The sequence below is a fragment of the Delphinapterus leucas genome, chromosome 5 (genome assembly GCF_059928025.1).
Source record: "Delphinapterus leucas isolate spDelLeu-1000000601 "Yukka" chromosome 5, BTC_Dleu_Yukka2, whole genome shotgun sequence".
Lineage (NCBI taxonomy): Eukaryota > Metazoa > Chordata > Mammalia > Artiodactyla > Monodontidae > Delphinapterus > Delphinapterus leucas.
Window position 1 is genome coordinate 111,228,735 of NC_143133.1, and position 19,583 is coordinate 111,248,317.

The 19,583-nt window shown below is 36.5% G+C and overlaps 1 protein-coding gene across 1 annotated transcript in view; it reads left to right on the plus strand.

Moving 5' to 3' along the window:
• Nucleotides 1–14,191, plus strand: part of TTC29 (tetratricopeptide repeat domain 29) — a 171,848-nt gene extending 157,657 nt beyond the window's left edge. The window contains exon 9 of the mRNA XM_030764032.2: nucleotides 5,349–14,191. Within this exon, the coding sequence (XP_030619892.1) occupies nucleotides 5,349–5,633 (285 nt within the window). The 3' untranslated portion in view covers nucleotides 5,634–14,191. The remainder of the gene's footprint in view (nucleotides 1–5,348) is intronic.
• Nucleotides 14,192–19,583: the final 5,392 nt, after the last annotated feature.

Sequence of the window (19,583 nt, forward strand, 5' to 3'; positions counted from 1 at the left end):
TATCATTACTATAAGAGTATAATTTGAAAATGTATAGCTGAGTGGATTAGAACTAAGTGATAGTTATCTTTTTCTCCTTGTAATTTTGAGACAAAGTGATAGCCTTGATGACATCCTGAATTTCCTCCTAGTTCTACAAAGCCATTTCCTAGGAAAGCGTTGACAAAGAGTTATTTCATGTCTGCTATTCAGTTGCTTATGAATGTTTCCTAATTGTATCAAATACCTTTGTTCCAATTTTACACCCAAACAGTTTCACAAACTATTTGCACCACACACTATCTATTAAGCTTTCCCTTGAAGGAAACTATAGCAGGACAAAGGAGCTACACCAAGTTTTGCCCACCTGACTTTGAATCTGCACTCAGCTGTTTATTAACTGTGACCTTGGGCGAGTTAATTCTTTGATCCTCAGTTTCCTCACCTTTCAAATGTCAATAACAAGATACCTTGAAGACTGGTTATATGAGGATTAGAAATTTTAAAACATGTACGTGGTACCTAATAGAGTTCCTAGCATATATTGGGTACACAATAGCACTTACCTTCTTAATATCTCAAACTCAGATTTCTCTCCTCCATTGCAGGCTCATTCTCACTGCCTGTTTGACATCTTCACTTAGATCTCTTCAAATGTAACCTATTAAAAACTCAACTCAACTCATCAGCTTTCCCCTAAATTCTGTTTCTCTCCGTACTTAATGTTCAACCAGGATAGAATACCATTCAAGCATTTCATAGGCAGCCTTCTTTTCTCAATCTGTGAGCTCTTCTTATCTGACCTCATACAGGCCCATGGTTTAAATACCATCCATACACTGATGACTCTCAAATTTATATCTCCAACCCTGATCTCTCCTTGGGACTCCAGACTTGTGAATCCGGCTGCCTCCCTAGCATCTCTCCCTGGATGTCTTCTAATTGACATCTCAAGTTTAATGTGATTCTTCCCTCCTTGACCTACTTCTCCCCAGTCCTCCACATCTTAATAAATGGTACCATTATCCATCAACTCGATTGCTCAAGCCAATAATCTGGATATTCTTGCTTCATCTTTCCCCTCCTGCTCCATATCCAATCCAGAAGCAAACCCTGACCTTCATGCCACCAAAACACATCTCAAATCCACCCACTTCTTCTATCTCTGCTACTATCACCACATCTGGTTATGACACTATGTTTTCTCACTTATACTATTGCAATAAGCTCTGAACCCATTTTCCCATTTCTCCTCCATCCAATCCAGTCTCCACACAGAAGCCCAAGTAATCCTTTCAAAATGTAAATAAAATCATGTTATTTCTCAGCTTAAAATACTTCCATTGCTGCCCAGTCTTCTGAGAACATAAATATAAATCCTCACCCTGACTTGAAACAATCTATATGAGATGCATTACCTCCCCCACTCCCAGTCTCTGACTTTATTGCCTTCTACTCTCCTTATGCTGTCCACCAGAGCCAAAGGGACTTTTGTGGAGTTCTTCAAACATGCTGAGCTGATTTCTGCCTGAGGACATTTGCTTTAGCTGCAACGCTTTGCGTGGACCACTCCCCAATCTGAACTTCACATTGCTGGCTTCTTGTCATTCAGAGCTCAGCTAAATGCCACAACTTCAGAAAGGTCTTCCTTGACTCAACCCAATCAAAAGTAGCCACCAACTCACTCTTGAATACTACTTTAATTTTCCATGCAGCACTTGTCTTGTAGTTTTCTTGTTTGTGATATTTTTCTTCTTGTTGTTGAATGTGTCTAGAATGGAAGCTTAATGAGAAAAGAGACCAGATCTGCCTGTTTTTTTATTTCATTCCAATTTCTAGAAGAGAACCTGGCACAGAGTTGGTGAACAAAAATATGCGAGTTCATTGAATCGATCCATAAATTTGTAACCAATTTTATACCAGTTGAGAGTAGTAGTCTCTCACTTTTGAAATTCCAAACTTCTGTTTCACTTTTGTCCAGTATTTTGGCATTTTGAAAACTTGCACTGAATCTTTAAAAGCAACTCTGATATTACTGATATTTGTCAGTCTACCTTTTAAGGACCTCTACCAACTGCCCTTATCGTACCTTTTCTGGTTTCATATTATTCATGCAACGTATTCTAATTGTATTCTTAACAGTAATTTCCAAGAAATAATATTGTTATAAGACCACAATTATCATATAAAACTGTATGTGGAAAAATACAGTTTTCTCTAGTTATTATAGTGTTATTATAATTTAAGTTAACACATCTTAAAAACGTCCTAATTAGTTTACCTTTTACTATATAATCATGGAAGATGGGCCACCCATCGATTGGTTTTTAATTGAAAATATATCATCAATGTAAAGGGGTCTAGTGAGAATATTTTAGGGAAAATAACTAGGTATAGACCCTTCATGAGATCTTTTATTCTCTAATAAGAACAAAGCGTAATCACATAGTTAAAACAATGGTAGCTCTAACACTAACACAGTAAGGAAATTGTGTAAGAAAAGAGTCTTCCTCAGTACTGAGAAAATGCCCATTTATTTTGAGCTTGCTCATTGGACAGAGTGACAATTCAGACACTAAGAAGGATCTGATAAGAATCACAATAATGCATGAAAATTCTATGTTATAGTGTAATAATGCAAGCTTTGTTTCAATGTCTATTATGTCAAGATCTTGTCCTGAAATTGTCCACCTAATGCTTATTAGTGATATTTATAACATTAAATGAAGTTTTCTCTTCCAATAAGATGCACTTATGAAGTGCATAAATTCACTTCTGTATTCCCAAACTCATATTTAAGATTGCCAGGATTCATTACTAGAATCTTCTGAATTTTATAACAGCATAGGGATTCACTGATAACAGGAACTGTGGAAAGTTGGACAGAAGCTTTAGAGAAGAGATTAAATTTCGATAGTAAACTCTTTAAGAATGAAAAATCTGGAAATACAATGCACATTAATGAAACCTCGTTCTAAAAAGGTATGTATAAAAATTCTTGTGTCTGAGAGGAACTAAGGTTGTATTTCTTAAGGGTGCCTTAAACTAGAAAAATCTAGCTTGATACCAGTTTTATGACAGGTATGTGTGTGTCTCAAGATTGAACACTAGGCACAGTTTGAGGGAAGAATAGTTACCTAATTATAATGCCTAATTACCTATTATAATAATAGAAGTATTCAGGGGGAAAAGGCATTTGTTAAAAAAGATCTAATAGAAGTTATAGGCAGACGACTACTTCCACTAGCAGCAAGCTCACCTACTTGACCTTGAACTTTGTTCACTGCTGAATCTCTACTGCCTGGCATTGGCCTGGTAAATAGTAGTTATTCATTGGATGAATGAGTTTGTTCCAAAATAATAATATATCAAAATAATTCTGGAAATTCAAATATATGTCCATTTATTTATGGTCCCTAATTCTCCTAATTGAGACTCTCATCTAAAGCAATGAACAGCCTAAAGCTCAGGATTATAGCTAGAACAATAATTAGATATTTATACTTCTCTATTTTTAAAAATAGAAACGTTTGGTCTAGTCATATATTTTCATCTATTTTGTCCCATATCTTTGATATCTAACAGGGCAATCTATAATTTTAACTAGTTTTATTGTCTTCAATATTGATATTATTTCTCAATCATATAATTTATTTCATTGACATACAAATATCTTTGAAATACTTTTATATTTTCTTAATTAAGTGATCTTAGTCTCATATAAATCCTGTTTTATGCTTTGAAATAAGAGAAAGAATTGTTCATCTCAACAAACAAAAATTGTTATTGATGTAATATAGAGGAAGTCTGTTTAAATTAGAAAATTTAATTGGAGTGAGCCATTTGAATGGTTCACCTAAATTGTCCCTGTGGGTATATAGCAGTGTTACATGTGCTGCTCATGTATGTAACATAACTGTCACATAAGCCGTACTCCTCACCTTGCCAGCAGCCTCTTTATTCAATCAGTTTTTCTGCTCTTTGGACTCTATGATTGTACAGAGATGTGTGGTTGTTGAGTATGCATTTTACCTGTACTGGCATATGGTATAAAGCTGTTTCTATGGTGTTTTTTCATTTCCAGTTCCGTCATAATACATTGTGAGAAAAATGACTTAAAGCTCATAGTAAAACATTTCTCTTCAAGAGTGTGCATACATGTTTTTGTACATATGAGAGAGAGAAAGAAAGGAGAGGGGAGGAAAGGGAAGAGGATGGACTCCCCAGGGTTATAAATCAGAGAAGAAAGGAAGTTTTTCTTCCCTAGAGTCTTTACAAGTATAGCTTAATCCTAAAAATAATATCCCCTTTTGAGGAAGAGTTTTTAAAGGAAGATTTTTAGAAGACTTGGGGAGGTGGCAGAAGATAGTCTTTTCTCTGAGGCTCAATTTCATTATTTGTAAAATAAGAATAATATTTCCTCATAGAGTGACCTATGAAAGCTAATGACGTAATACATATGAAGTATTTACCACTGTCCCTGACACTTCATAAGAGTTAGGTAAATGTTATTTATTTGTAGACAATAGCTTTTAGAAGGAGAGATGAGAATGAGACAGAAGAAAGAAAGAAAGAAAGAAGAAAGAGAAAGGAAGAGAGAGGGAGAGAGAGAAGGGAGGGAGGGAGGGAGGAAGGAAGGAAGGAAGAAAGGAAGGAAGGAAGGAAAGAAGGAAGGAAAGAAAGAAGGAAGGAAGGGGAGGGGAGGAAACCTTGAGTTTTTGCAAGTTAAAATGTTGCAAGGAACTTGGAGAAGATATAAACATTTAAACGATCTTTTGAGTTATGCTAGTGCTGTTGTCAAGATATGTTATTTCGAAATCTTGTCTTCCACATTCTTAGTCAAGAATGACATGTGCACATGGGAAAATACAAGTAATAACGGAAGAGCAGGAATATACATCCATTTTCACTCACCACTGATTAAATGGGTTGGCTAGAATGATCTCTTGCTGTGACCAAAAACTGGTTAAAAAGATTTCATTTGGTAAATCCAATGCAACAAGTAAGAAAATTCCATCCAAATCAAAGTGAATCAGTTCACTCTTTCCCAAACTTCTTTTTTCTTCCTTATATTAGGAAGCAGAATGCTAATATTTGACCATTTTTAATCCAAAAAAAAATTAAGTTTCATACAGTTCAACCTGGTAGATACACCTTTCTTGGTGAATGAACTTCAAGATATTGCATGGTTAGTAATCACAGCTTTTAAAAGGAAACTTATTCTAATAGAGGCCCTGCTTGCCATCTCTTTCTTCTTGAAGATGAACTGCTAAAACTGCTGAAGGATCAGTGTGGCACATGCCAAGGTGGGCAGACATGTGGAATGGTAAATTAAAGTTAAGAAAAAATTATTTCTCTTACATTTTTAGGGATACTACAACAAAGCTTCTGAATACTTTCAGCAAGCTTTTGACACAACAGCAGAGTTAACGAACATACCTCTGACGGATGAGACAAAAGTTCATTATGGAATAGCAAAAGCTCATCAGATGATGCTGACCATTAATAGTTACCTAGAATCTGCAGATCTCACCAGCCTTGACTACCTGCTGTCATGGAAGGAGAACAGAAGTGACATTGCACCTGATCCGACTACTGGTAAGGTCTTGGCTTCTGAAAACAATTTAGATCTTTGTACCATTCTTATTGGCTAAGTCATTTTCTTTGCAAAGGTTTATTCGACCATTGGCAATTTTATTTTTATTTATTCATTACTATGTTAATGCTGGATGCATTTTTGTGCTGTATCGTACCTTCAGTGTTTAAGGGAGGTGTACAATAGTGATAGATTTATTCAACTTGATAAATTACCATTTTTTCAGTTATCTTAAATATTCAACAGTAGGTACTGATCAGTTGTAAGGAATTTGAAATAGGTTTATGTTTTAAAAAATGTTCAGTGTTGTACCTTATGGACAAGAGCAAGTGTTCATAGATGCTAGTTAGTATTATACTCTTACTTTTCTGATGATAGTAAGTTTTCCTATTTTTTCTCAATTCAGGTGTGAATGTTAATTGAGAAAATATTTGATAGTAATTTCTCTTAATTCTACTTTTTTTTTCCTACATACTTTTCTTGTGATAATTAGTCAAAATAGTCAATTAAAAACAAATAACTAGGGCTTCCCTGGTGGCGCAGTGGTTGAGAGTCCGCCTGCCAATGCAGGGGACACGGGTTCGTGCCCCGGTCCGGGAGGATCCCACATGCCGTGGAGCAGCGGGGCCCGTGAGCCATGGCCACTGAGCCTGCGCGTCCGGAGCCTGTGCTCCGCAACGGGAGAGGCCACAACAGTGAGAGGCCCGTGTACCGCAAAAAAACCCAAAAAACAAATAACTAGAGGGGGGATGTAAGGGTCAGTTTTATGTATCAACTTGACTGGGCTCTAGTCCCAAGTTAAGAATTTCATTCATTTTTTATGGCTGAGTAGTATTCCATTGTGTGTGTGTGTGTGTGTGTGTGTGTGTGAATGGCACATCTTCTCTATCCATTAATCTGTTGATGGACACTTAGGCTGTTTCCATACCTTGGCAGTTGTAAATAATACTAATATGAACATTGGGGTGTAAGCATGTTTTTGAATTAGTGGAGGGTTTTTTTGTCTATATACTCAGGAGTGGAATTGCTGGGCATCTCCTATTTGGAACTCTTTTTTTTTCCCCCTTAGGTCATTTAGATGAAACAATAATTTGTTTTGGTGTTTATTTCTTCCATAGAATAAATAGTAAATAATAGTGAATTTGGCACAAAGAAATTTTATTGGCTCTTTTACATCAGTAGAATACCACTTCACCACTGTCTGTCCTCTAGTTAGAAAATAAGGAAAGGTCTCGTTCCTAATAGATGCATAATAAGAGAAAGCAAGATGAAGTCTTCAGAAATAGAGGGCTTGTTGAATTTCAATGCGCTCAGTGCTCAAGAAATATTTGTAGTTGACTATTAACTAACTACTTTCAGATAATACTTTGCTTATTCAGGATGTTGTCTTGTCACATATTTGGGCATTTGTTCTGTAGTTTTGCGTTATCTTCCCTTTACGCTCTCACTTTTTCTGCCCAGGAGCTAAAGCAGAGGAAGTATGATCCAGCTATTAGATTACTTGCTTTGATAAATGGTTTGGTGGAGAATACGTTGAGCTACTCACATTTTCAGATTTATCTGGGATAAACCCTAATCATCATAATGATAATCATGAAAAAAAAATACTCCTCAAAACTAGCTTCTGATAAGAGCCATTTATTGCAATCCTGTTTTGGGCTTTTTAAAAATCTATTTTGCTTTGCTTTACTCTACGAAGTTATTTATTTTTCTATTCTTGTTACGTTTTATCTCCCCATTTTTTGTAAGGGCATGTTGTGCTCTAAAGGGCTTAGGAGGAAACAAAAAATGCACTTCAAAATATTATTCAGACATATAAAAAACAAACAAAAAACAAAATAAATGAACAAACCAGTGAACAAAAACAAACACATAGATACAGAGAACAGAGTAGTGGTTTACCACAGGGGAAAATGGGGAGGGCAAAATGGGTGAAGGGGAGCAACTGTATGGTGACAGATGAAAACTAAATTTTTGGTGGTGAGCATGCTGTGAAGTATACAGAAGTAGAAATGTAGTGTTGTACACATGCAACTTATATAATGTATAAACCAATGCTACCTCAATAAAATATAAATTAAGAAAAATATTACTCAGACAGTAAAAATTCAGCTGTTCATGTGGTGGAGAAGATTAAACTCGCCAGAATGCTATAAAAGTACACCCCCTTACTGATTCATTTGACCAAGAATAGAAATCTATGCGTGGATGAGCTACATCATTATAAGAGTGAAAATAATAATCTTTCAGATTCAAATATAAATGAGAAGTTAGTTCAGTCAACATTTTAAGTGATAGACATTCTGTTTGGAAATAAGACCTGTAGGACATGATCAAACACTTGTTGTTTACACAGACATAGTTTTACCTCAAAATACACTAAAAAGCTAAATTTTACACTAAAATTTTAAAAGGCTTCAAAAATATTTCTTAAACCACAACTCGTATTATTCTACCTTTGCTCTGCTTAAAAATCCTCATGGACTCACTACTGTCCACAAGTTAAACACAAGCTTCTCAACCTTTTTTGACCACCTCCCTCCCCCGACAACACACACACACACACACACGCAACATACACTATTATCACCTTACTTCCAGCTCCAGTCCCCTCCACGGAAATCTCACCCACCTTGCAAGGTCCTTCTCAAATGCTGAAATCTTCCCTCATCCCCTCTCACTTGAATATTATTTCTTCTTCTCTCTCTTCCCATATTGAATGTCATTCATTTCTCTGCAAGCATTTTTCATTTGTCATATTCTGCATCCTATCATGGCCATTTCTGTAATTGCCTTGTCTGCCCAATTAGAGTATGAATCTCTTGAAAACAGGTCCTGATTCTTGGTATTCCCTACAAAAGAAGGCACAATGTCTGACACCTACTAGGTACTAAGTAAATATTTGTCAAATTAAATAGAATCAAATGAGTATGTATGTCCTCACCATAGGCTAGTTTGCACTAACCACTTTTTGATACAAGATTTGTAGTTCCCTGCCTCCTTGAAAAATATGGGGAGAAAACCCACAAGCCAATGATCTAACCATCAGATTATCACACGAATGCAGGACAACAGCAAGTACGATGTTGACAAAATGAAGAAATACAGAAATATTATTTGGAAATCTGAGGAGCTTTTAGGTTTTCAAAGTTTACCTTTGTTCTCTGAAGAGGCATCTTTAATCTTGCTATTGAGGGGTCCCAGGTATTCAGAAAAAAGCAGATCAAAGATTTGAAAGATACATCATAAAAGCTGTGCAGTTATCTTCACCTGTGAGACTTCCATCCTCCAAACAAATCATTAGCTCACAGAGCAGGCAATATTCTTTTAAGCAGAGGAACATGACCCCCTAAGGGAATACAGCAGTGAGAGCACTCAGGTCCCTAGATAAAATAGAACAGTGATTCACCAGCAATCGCCTCTCATCTTTGTATCTTTCAGAGGGAACACAGCAAATATAGGAACCTTCATACTCTTCTGATACATTTAGATATGACTGGAATGATTTCATACTCCTCCTTTCCCTTCCAATAGTAAAAAAAGAATAGATTCTCCTCCCAAGTTTAGGAATTTAGAAGGAATTCAAAGATTATTACAGTTCAATAAAATTATTCAAGCCCAAAGCAACAGAAATTGGTTGGCTCTGGAAGGCTTAAGGGTCTATGAATTTCTGCTGATTTCTCCAGAATATAGTTTATTTTCCTTACCAGAACTATTAAGATGAACACACTGGCTAGTCAGTAAAGACACTTACTGTTTTCTACCAAAAAGCATGTAAAGGTTTCCTTGAGTGCCAAAACTATCATCCTAGTTTTATGAATCATTTAATATTCTTAAAGGAAAACAATAAAGGGCATGAATTTGTCTCTCATCCTTGGTTTGTGTTGGCTTGATGTGTGTTCCTTGGTTTAATGTCAAGCCACGTTTTCCTACCCTATCCTTTTCTTGTATTTTTCATTCATGAATTTAACCATTTTAAAGAATGTGAAAAAACCACATTCATAAGTGAGTCTCACATTGTATTATACTTTGATCGCTACTTCTGTTTGTTAAATAACAATCACAATGAGGGAAATGTTATGGAGCTAGCCAAAAAGTAAGCATGCGGGTTTTATATCATCCTATCGTCACAGAGCAAACCCGTCTCTAATAATGTGTTCAAAAACATGACATATAAAAAGAAGATTCTCGTGAAAATTGTGGGTGAATCAAAGCTCACCCTACTGGCAGCTTGGTGTAATTGAGAGAGACTGTTACTCAAGAGTCTGATGACCTGGGTTATAATACCCTAGTGAAGAGTAATTAGCTTCATGACTTTTGGCAATAGATTTCACTTCAAGTCTCTTTAGCCTGTTATCTGAGGTTTGAAATAGGTCATTGATAAGATTCCTCTGGAACCAACCACAATTCCTCAGTCAGAGCATATTCTAAACAAGTAAGATAGTTTGTAGTCCTTAAGAATACAATCTAGAGCTTCGTGAGCATTTTATTTGTTGTTTTCCCCCCATAAACACTGGTTTCTGAGGGTTTCCACAAGAGGTAATTATTATTATTAATTATTATTATCTTCCTCATAATCATCACTATAATATATCAAACAGCTGTATAAATGCCAAAATGCCAGATCCTTCTGCTAGAATTTATAATAAAGGAGCTTCTAGCTATCTGATGTCACGTGCAATTTAACTTTTCCCTGGTTGGTTGACACGGTTGAGGTTGCTAAACCTAGTTAACCATTTTATCTGCAGACTTTCAATTCATTTGCCTGGTTTCAACCCTATGTCATACTTCCCCTCAGCATTTCCTCAGCCCCTACTTTTTCCCCACTATTCCTGGGGCCTCCAATTCCTATGCATGCCTGGTTCTCTGATCATCATTATCTCTTCTTCATGCACTTTAGTTTGTGGATGTCTCTGCCCTCCTAAACCTGATACCACTCCTCTAGTACCTTTCTATCTTCTGAAAATGAGTTAAAATCTTCTTGAATTTTTTTTTTTTGGTTTTATAGAATCAGGAAAAGACTGAGTTGTGTGGTTACCAAAAAAATTACTTGGCCCACATGTTTTATTTCCAAAGGTTCTCAGGTCCAGGGGAAGGCAGTCATGCAATAATCTGAAAGACAAAATGGATCTATAATCTAGTTTTCTAGAACTCTAGTCCAGGATTCTTTCCATGCCTTACAGTTCCTTACATATTATCTTATAGCTAGTAAAAGCCATATCTAACTTTTTAAAAGATTACATTTTAAATTAAAGTCTGGTTAAAAATATTCAGTGAAAAGAAACAAGTGGGACTTTACTTTTGGCCAAGATGGAGTAACAAGGAAAAGATTTACCCTCCTATCTTAAACAACTAAAAAAACCTAAACAAAACATATAAGACAAAAGTTTGCAGAAATTGGACAACACACAGTGCGGGACAGTGATCCCTGAGAAAGGGAAACCAAATGAGCTGAGCTGTATGATCTCCTCAAGCCTAGAGGAAGTTGCCAGGCTATAACACAGGGAAGGGAACGAAGGTAGAGGCAGCCCAGGAGATCCTTGGGTTGAGGAGACTGAATTAGGAGTCCAGGGAGACCAAGATGGCTGGAATTCACAGCAAAGGGTACTAGAAAGGAGAGAGCTGCAGAGAAGGAAAGAGTGAGAGAGATCGACTGAGTGAGAGCTCCAGAGATATGCAGTCTTCTGCATACTGATCTGTATGTGCATGTAAAGAAACTATGGAAGGCTAAGGAAAGAACCACCCAAAAGGCTCAAGCAGAATAATCACCTAAGCTCAAACAGAGCCAGGAATTGTTTATGCTCCCACCAGCCAGAATGGAAAAGCCTCATAAAATATGGGGCATCAGGTGGAGGACTCATAAGCCTTAATAGTAGAGAAAAATTATCTCTAGATGAAAGACTACTTTGGTACTACCTACCAAAATTTAAAAACAAGTATCAAAAGCATCAAACTGCTTCTAAGTAATTTAACTGAATTCTAGAACAAAACTCAAGAATATTTATAGGAGTAAAAAATAAAAAGGTAAACTCCATAGTATCTGGCATCCAATCAACATTACATAGATAATGCCAAGAAGCAGGAAGTTATAACTCATGATGAGGAGAAAATATATAAATGGAAATTGATGCAGAAATGCAACAGATGATAGAATTAGCATAACAGGACATAAAAATGTTATTAAAACTATATTTCATATGTTGAAGGATGTAATGGAAAGATTAAACATATAGAGCCAAGAAAGATATTTTAAAAAGCCAAATTCAATTTCTAGAAGTAAGAAATAAAATGTCCAAGCTGAAAAAAAAAACAACAACAACAACTTGGATGGGATTAGCAGCAGATTTAGATAATGCAAAAGACAAGATTAGCTTTGGAAATATAGCGGTAGAAACGATCTAAAATGAAATACAGAGAAAAAATACTGAAAGGATATGAATAGAGCATGTTAGAGAACCACGGTTAAACTTCAGGAAGCCTAAATGTGAGTAATTTGGAGACCCCAAAGAAGAGGAAAACAGGAAGGAACTGAAAAAATATTTAAAAAAATAATGAATGGCGGATTTTTTTTCTGAATTTGATGAAAGCTATAAACCCAAATCTAAGAAGCTCTATGAATCCTAAGCAAAAGAAACATGAAAATTAAACCAAGATACACCATAATCACAGTGCTTAAAATGAGTGATAAAGTGAAAAATCTTAAAAGCATCTATGGTAGTGATGCGGTGGCACAAACATAATAGGAGCTGGAGTCTCCCTGGAAACACGTAAATCAAACAAGAATGAATGAAACAACTTATTTAAAGTACTAGAAGAAAAAAAGAACCATCAAACCTAGAATTCTATACCCAATGAAAGTATCTTTCAAAAACATAGTTAATACCATATAACCCAGCAATCCCACTACTGGGCATATACCCTGAGAAAACCATAATTCAAAAAGAGTCATGTACCACAATGTTCATTGCAGCACTATTTACAATAGCCAGGACATGGAAGCAACCTAAGTGTCCATTGACAGATGAATGGATAAAGAAGATGTAGCACATATATACAATGGAATATTACTCAGCCATGAAAGGAAACAAAATTGAGTTATTTGTAGTGAGGTGGATGGACCTAGAGTCTGTCATACAGAGTGAAGTAAGTCAGAAAGAGGAAAACAAATACCATATGCTAACACATATATATGGAATCTAAAAAAAAAAAAAAATGGTTCTGACGAACCTGGGGGCAGGACAAGAATAAAGACACAGACATAGAAAATGGACTTGAGGACACGGGGAGGGGGAAGGGTAAGCTGGGACGAAGTGAGAGAGTGGCCTGGACATGTATACACTACCAAATGTAAAATCGATAGCTAGTGGGAAGCAGCTGCATAGCACAGGGAGATCAGCTCGGTGCTTTGTGACCACCTAGAGGGGTGGGATAGGGAGGGTGGGAGGGAGACGCAAGAGGGAGGGGATATGGGGATATATGTATACATATAGCTGATTCACTTTGTTATACAGCAGAAACTAACACAACATTGTAAAGCAATTATACTCCAATAAAGATGTTAAAAAAATAAATAAAATTTTTAAAAACAAAAGAAAATGTAGTTAAAATGAAGATTTTTCCAGGCATACAAAAGCTGAGAAAATTCATCACTAATATACCAGTACAAGGAATGGTAAACTCCTTCAGGCAGAAAGAACATGAATCTAGATAGAAACCTGGATCTACATAAAGAATGAATAAGGAAATGAGAAATGTGTCAGTAAAAATAAAATATTTTTCTTTCAAAAATCGCTTGAAAAAATAATTGACTGTTGAAAGCAAAAGTCATAACAACGTATTGTGGAGTTTATAACAGATGTGAAATTCAATTAAATTAAATGGAGAAATCTGGTTCTATAAAAACACATTCAGTTTCAACCAGGCAGACAGCTGCCAACTTGGGGACCACAATAGCTCCCTATTTGGACTGAATTTCTTAGTGCTCATCCCATCAACTCCTTTTTTGGGAACCCCCTGTTTTTGAAGCTATATTCTCATTGCCTAGTGGTTGGGTCTCTTTAAAGGGGATTTATCAACATTTTGAGTTCCATCTTGTTTTTCCTTGGATTGAAAAAAAACAGTCTGGTTTAGGATGAGTGATCCATTTCTATCCTGAGTATCTTTCGGCCCCAAATCATCCCAGCCTCCCGCAAACAGCCTCTGGTGTAGGCTTTGTGGATTTTGATGGCTTCCTTGCTATCTGTTATGAGAATTGTTTCAGACTCATAATATACATCTTTGACTTCAGATCTGCCATCAGCCACTTCTCCAAGGAGCCTATAAACTTTGAAAAAGCAGTCTCTAAAAATCCAAAATAAAATAAAACTAATGATCCTAAATATGTATCCAGTTGGTGATATAGTCACAGAGAAATGAAATATTTGAAGTAGCTTTAAACAGAAATTTGACTGTGTGTCTCTAGTTGGCTAAATCCTAAAAAATGTACCCCCTCCAAAAAAAAAGTAAACTGTTTTCAGTATTCATACTATTGGTATTTATATTGGTTTTATTATTGTGAGACTGTTTTGTGTGTGATGTAGGATACATCAAATAGACAATTATTTCATATACTAAGTCTTTTATTCCCAGTATCTTTGCAAAGGCTAAATCCTAAAAAATGTACCCCCTCCAAAAAAAAAGTAAACTGTTTTCAGTATTCATACTATTGGTATTTATATTGGTTTTATTATTGTGAGACTGTTTTGTGTGTGATGTAGGATACATCAAATAGACAATTATTTCATATACTAAGTCTTTTATTCCCAGTATCTTTGCAAACTAGGATTTTCAGTGTTGTACAAGTTTCCTCATTTGTAAAATCAGTGTAAGAAGGTAATTAAACTACATGATCTCTGAATTTCTTTTTAGTTCTTTTTTTTTAAACATCTTTATTGGGGTATAATTGCTTTACAATGGTGTGTTAGTTTCTGCTTTATAACAAAGTGAATCAGTTATACATATACATATGTTCCCATATCTCTTCCCTCTTGTGTCTCTTTTTAGTTCTTTAAGTCTATGACTCCTAGGTTTCTAAGAAAATTCTTATGCTTTTAAAATTCACTTTGTTCAAATTAAATTTAAGGAAATCTTGAAAACCAAAAGAATTAGTATGGGTTTTTAAAGCATCATGTTCTCAATATGATTTGCAGTAAACCCCATATAATAACTCCTTTACATTGTTTTTGCCATAATACTACAATTATATCAACATATAGTGAAAGGGGAGGGGAAAATGAAGATTTATGAGAAGAATCGTTACATAAACTGAAATACAGTTACTTCAAAGTTCCTTAGTCATACTCTACAGTAACAGTTCTCTAAGGCTTTTTCAACAGACAAACTGAAGTACAGATTTAAGGCAAATTCAAAAGAGACAAGGCTGTGAATTTGGAAAAGGCATGTTTCAGTGATGAGCAGTTTTCTTTGACCAGATTCATCAGATTTTGTGTGGTGATTGAAGTCAGGCAATCTCTGTTTGAATCCCAGCTCCTTCACTTCATAGCTGGTGGACCTGGGTAACTTTACCTCACCTATAAAGAAAGATGACAGTTCCCACCCCACAAGGTTGCCTTGAGGGTCCAGTGACATAATGTATCTGTGTGGAAGACCCTGTTGGTTCCCTACCCAGTGGCCATTGCCCAACTTCCTTCCTGCTAACATAATCCTGATTGTTCTCTCTCTTCAAGTCGCCATGTCCTTGCAGAGGATGGACCTTCTTTATCCCCAGTGGTGGAGTATTTACTAATATTATGCCAGTCACCATGACCTCATTATACTTGCCAAGTGATAGCTTTCGGGAGGATACGGAACACAATTGTAATTAATGATACAAGAAGATCTCCTGAGGAATTCCTAGAAAGGTTTTCTTCATTCTTAAAAAGAGACACAAACAAGGAGATTCCCTTTTTCCTGACTTTAAATGTTGATATATGAATATGTACTACCTGGAGCTGCCATAGCCAATGTGCAACTAAGATATGAAAATGATGAGGATGGCGGTGGAAGAGCATAGAAGAAATCTAGATCCTTAATGACATCCTTGCTTGCTAAATTATCTAACCCTGTAATTGCCACCACCAGTTTTTTGTGTGTGACATAAATTTCCCTATCTAAGCCACTTTCAGCTCCGTTTTGTTACTTGCAGCTAAAAGCACTCTGACAATAAGATGCCAAGTAGTGCTGACACATTATCACAGCACAGAGTGGCGACTGTGTTTGTTGTCATAGCCCCAGCAGCTAGCACGATGCCTAGCACATAATAGTGCTCAACGAATACTGAACTGTGGACAGTTTGTTGAAAAACCTACTTTTTATTAAATTCGGTGTTCAAGCATTAGGCAGTATCTCAAAATCTGACATTCTTTCTGAATTTTAAAAATGCCCCATGTTCTAAATTTACTTACCCCTTCTCCCAACTTAATTCCTTTTCTAATTAGGATACCTATTCTGCGGAGGATCAAAGTTATGAGCATGATGAGGAGGAAATCAATCTAATTGAACTGATAACACCTTATTAGGAATGACTGAAAGTGCTTTAACCTATTCAAAAAACTAGGATTTTTTAAATGTTGGAAGATTACCTATTGCAAGAAGTTAATTGAAATCACTCAGGGAGTAAGAGGCAAGCCAATTATGAATAATGAGGCCAATACATGGACTGGTCTTCCTAAGTCTTGGAATTTGCCCTAAATTCAACTTCACTGAGTTGTTCCTGAATTTCAGAGCTTTCCTTTCTTCAATATAAATCTCTACCTTTAAAAAAACGCTTATTAGAGTTTTCAGATGACAGATCACCCTCCCCTTAAGGAATCTGATGAAAGCTAAGGTCTCTCTCCTCTCTTCAGGAAAACATACATATAATACATGTATATGCATACATGCATATAATTTTCAGACAGTTCAGTAACCCCTGTGGAAGGGAGTAGAGATTACAAGTGCTTGCCAAGGTCTGCTTCTTTACTCTTCTGGTCACATAGAAGACTGCATTTCTCAGCCTCTGGCAACTAGGCTGGGCTCTGTGACTAGTTCTGGCCAATGGGCAAAAGTTACTTCCCAGTGGAAGCAAAGCAGAGCCCACCTGAGATACTGCAGCTGATTCTCTCCCTGCTACAGTGATCATGGAGAAAGCCTTTAAAAACACTATGGAGCCACAAGATCAAAGCAGCTCGGATCACTAAATATCTACATTTGTCCTGGAAAGCCATTCATATCTGCAGCAGACCTTGTGTGAACACAGAATAATCCTTCCTTGTGGTGAACCACTGAGATTTTCAGAGTTGTTTGTTACCACAGCTTAATTTAGCCTGCCCTGACATCCACAAGCTTCAGGATTCTTCGTGATGGCTCCCTAGATAGTAGCAGTGGGAACTCCAGTGGGAGAGCTGGGATAGCAGTTTTCTATGACAATTTATAAATTGTGTGTTTATAGGTCTGCCTATAATTTTTTAGAGGCAGAGATCCCTAAAATCCTTTGTTTTTCATTTCCATTCCTAGTCACAGGAAACAAGTTTGATAAGACAAATGGGAGATAAAACAGTAAAATGTATTCTTTTTTTTTTTTTTTTTTTTTTTTTGTGGTACGCAGGCCTCTCACTGTTGTGGCCTCTCCCGTTGCGGAGCACAGGCTCCGGACGCACAGGCTCAGCGGCCATGGCTCACGGGCCCAGCCGCTCCGCGGCATGTGGGATCATCCCGGACTGGGGCAGGAACCCATGTCCCCTGCATTGGCAGGCGGACTCTCAACCACTGTGCCACCAGGGAAGCCCTAAAATGTATTCTATATATACTGTATGCTACTGTCAAAAACTTAAGAAAGATAAGCATCTTTTCTGTTACTATCATTTAAATCATGATAGATTAATCAAAGTGTACTTCTAATAAATTTCAAGAAAGAGCTTAGAGAATTCAATGGCTTCTGTACCTGATAAGAAAATAATTCCAAAGATGAAACATGCTGAAAAAGACAAATCAATACTTAATTGTAGCCAAATTTTTAAATAAAAAAGAGCACAGAACTTGAGCCTTAATTTCAAATTTCCTCATTCAAATGCAGTTCACGTATCTTCATATATTTTCTACAAGTGACAACTTTGCTCTCTTAGGAATCAAGTATGTCTTCAGAAAACTAATGCTCACTTCATTGGGAAATAATAATGTAGCTCAAGATCCCTCGGGTTGAAAGATCTTTTTTTTTCTTTTTCTTTTTTCCCCCCTCTGAGAGCCTCCTTCTCTATCTGCTGCCTTGGTTCAATAAAAGAGAATTCTTGATTGCTCAGACAAAAACTCTACTTCTTTTAGATTCTGTTCACAGTTCTTAGTAGCTGATGGCGTTACCAGTTTTAACCTTCCAATGTACACTGAATTCACCACTTCTAAGAAAAATGTAACTGGGTTTTTCTAATCTGGTTTTATTTCAATTTTGTCTTTAATTGCTAGTTTGAAAAGCTTATGAAAAGTTTGTTGGTTGCTTGGTTAGACCATTGTAAAACCAGAGTAAATGCTGTAGCTGTACCAGTGCAAGGCTAGGGTTTGAAGTTCTGGGGGAACCCTGTTGTCACCCATTTATGTTTATCTCATTCCCAGTGAGGGATCTTACCTCTGCTTCTAACTATGTCCTTTTACTTGCGGTCATGGATCCCAAATACTCTGTCAATTTAGCTAAATACTTTCTACCATTGTTAGAATTGGGGGGAAAACAACCCTCCCCTATGTATATTTAATCCCTCTTTAGTAAGGCTCTATTTGGACAATTCCATATGATTTCTTCTGAAAAAAGAAGTTAACATTAACATTTAAAATATGAACATACTGAAGGCACAAATTCTGTTGGCTTCTAATTTTTTCCAGAGTTTCCCTGAAACTTTGGGTATTGTGTGGGAGTTTTATTTCTATTTACCTCTCACCTTGGTATTTTCATTATTATTAATTTTAATTTTTTTAACCACAACATCAATAAAAAATTATATCCATGGTCCCAGAATTTGCTTTCCTGTAAATTCTTTTACTCTGTCCTCACTGTATTTTTTTTTTTTTTTTTTTTTTGCGGTTCGCGGGCCTCTCACTGTTGTGGGCTCTCCTGTTGCAGAGCACAGGCTCTGGACATGCAGGCCCAGCAGCCATGGCTCACGGGCCCAGCCGCTCCACGGCATGTGGGATCTTCCTGGACTGGGGCACGAACCCTTGTCCCCTGCATCGGCAGGTGGACTCTCAACCACTGCGCCACCAGGGAAGCCCTGTCCTCACTGTATTTTTAACTCCCAGACCTGAGTGAAGGTTTTTATAATCTAGTTTCCCTAGCATAATTAATAGAAAAATAAATACTTTTCGTGATGAATATTCTTTTAGAAATTAGAAATCATTTATAATGCCTTGTTATGATGACTGACTTGACTAACAATCCTTGGATGTATATTTCACTTCTCATGGATAACGTCTGCCTCCCGGGGTGGGTACAGTGTGCTCAGTATGGGAAATATTGAACAAGAGTCTAATCAGATGAAATGATAGTATATTTCTTAATTTTAATGCCATGTCATCCTGACTGGTGTCTTGACCTTCCTGAAGTGAATCCCTGAAAACACTACAAATGCACCTGAATACAGTTACTTTTTGAATCATCTGAACTACTGTAGCAATAAAATAACTATTAATAGCACCAATATTTATCACCCCAAATCCTTTAACAGGACAGTGTACTCAGGTTTTTTTCTTCCTTTCATTGCCTGCTAACCTTCAATCAAAAAATCTGAGCCAAATAGATGTTCTTTCATCACGCCCTCAAGGTAAACAAAGTTGGACTTTGTCACACCAATAGGGAAAACTAAAGGTAGCTCATTTAAGTGCTGTGCCTCTAAGAGACTGCATTTATTGACTTCTAACATGGAATCAGGCACTCAAAGTGAGAAAAGACCAGTTAATTTTGGCCTTTAGTGAGACCAGTCTGATTTCTCAGAATTAAGACTACATATAC